At 35.8% G+C, this 1,890-nt stretch overlaps 1 protein-coding gene across 1 annotated transcript; it reads right to left on the reverse strand.

Moving 5' to 3' along the window:
* Positions 1-947: 947 nt before the first annotated feature.
* LOC115228486 (histone H2A-beta, sperm-like) lies at positions 948-1,307 on the reverse strand. Its single transcript, XM_029799058.1, has one exon. The coding sequence runs from the start codon at positions 1,305-1,307 to the stop codon at positions 948-950; it is 360 nt and encodes a 119-aa protein (XP_029654918.1).
* Between the last annotated feature and the right edge of the window lie 583 nt (positions 1,308-1,890).

A 1,890-nucleotide genomic window follows, 5' to 3' on the forward strand; every position in this document is an offset into this window, starting at 1 on the left:
ATTGTAAAATAGTGATGTAAAACTTTAGTATCGAGAAATCGCAAGGAAAATATTTAACAAAAAATCTTACAAAAACAGTAAAATTCGGTAAAGGAACTATCATGAACTATCATGCCATAATCAATATTGGATTTATTAATTTGGTTTTTATAAAAGAGAAGATTGGTGGAGCTTTGCATGTTAACATATTAACGAATAATATGATCTCATTTCTGAACAAAATCAAACATAAAGATCCTAGTTTCTAACAAGACAATGATCTGAAACATACTTCGGCAATAGCAAAGAACTTTTTTTCAAGTAAATAATATCAAATTACTACTTGGCCAACACAAAGCCCAGATTTAAACCCTATAGATAATGTTTGGGCCTTTATTAAAGAAAAAATCAAAAGAAGAGAATTTTTGAAAAAAGAACATTTATTTGCAAAAATGCATCCATTTGGAATTAACTCAAAATAGAATACCGCAAAAAGTCTTATTAATAGCATGCCAGGCCGAACACTAGATGTAATTAGAGCTAATGGAGGATATAATGGATATTAAATAAATTTGTTCATTTTTTGGGTTCTGAATTATCAATGAATGGAAAACCGTATAAATATAATATTTTTTTAGACAAACTAAAAGTTATTTTTTAAATATTGTTTCATAGTAAATTCATGAGAAAATGCCTTTTCAATTTTATTTTTGTTCACTGTATATATTTACTATTTTTTGGGATAATTTAGCTTAAGTAAATAAATTATTTTCGACTAAAAAATATTTTTCCAATGATAGAATAACACAGTATTGCGATATTTTATTATAATTACTTCTAAACGTTTATTCGTTAATTGTGTTTGAAATTATTTTGAAATTCGTTAAAAAAACTTAACTGGTTGATCTATTGTATTTCGAAAACAATATTACAAAATAACAGCGCATTATTCAAATAATTATTTAAAGTTAAGAAGTTGGTTTAGGAGTTTCTGCAGTTTTGCGAATCATAAATCCACCAGATGAAATAATAGCTTTCTGAGTTAATTCTTTTAATTCGTCGTCATTTCCAATTGCAACGACAATGTGACGTGGTTTAATTCTTCTTTTTCCACATTTTACTGCTGTATTTCCAGCAAGTTCAAGCATTTCAGCCACAGCATATTCCAATACTGCGCACATATATACTGCGGCAGGAATTCCTACTCGCATTCGGGTTTCATGACGGAGACACCGGTGAATGCGTCCAACTGGAAACTGTAACCCGGCCCGAACGGATTTGCTTTTAGCCTTTGACCGTACTTTTCCTCCTTTTCCTCTTGAAGACATTATACTCTGGAATGGAATGGAAAGTTTTATTGTAAGCAAATCAGAGACTTAGTGAAAAGGTTGGACGAGGTTAAACGAGACGACTGCAAGGACAGTCGAGCTCTACCGAGATTCGTCCTAAGAGAGTATACGAGCCGGCCTTTGATTAGAGTCACTCTCTGATTGAGTTTCGGACACGATCCACAAAAGATCGGACACCTGAGACCTCCGACGAAAGATTCGGATGGAATCGAGGATGACATTCTTGATTAGTGAAAATTTCCCCTCTGCCCAGCTGGGTAGCGGCGCGCGTAGATCCATCTGTACGCTAGCTTTAACGCATAGCGTCGGATCTTCTCATACTTTTTTAAAATTTTTTCGAATTGGTTTGAATAGTGCCACGCCTCCATCCCATACAAGAGACTTGGAGAATCGTCGCGCGAAAGACAAACAGAAAAGTGTCAGGGGCCAATGCATACCCCTCAGGAAGCGAAGGGCCGCAACGGCCTTTTTCCCCATACCCAGACGACGCAAGTCGTTGAGGTTGGTGCGCAGAGCATGCAGGCCCCTGTCGCCGAGGCTGTGAAACCGAGGCCCGTCAGCC

Source organism: Octopus sinensis, unplaced genomic scaffold (assembly GCF_006345805.1).
Source record: "Octopus sinensis unplaced genomic scaffold, ASM634580v1 Contig10712, whole genome shotgun sequence".
Taxonomy (NCBI): Eukaryota; Metazoa; Mollusca; class Cephalopoda; order Octopoda; family Octopodidae; genus Octopus; species Octopus sinensis.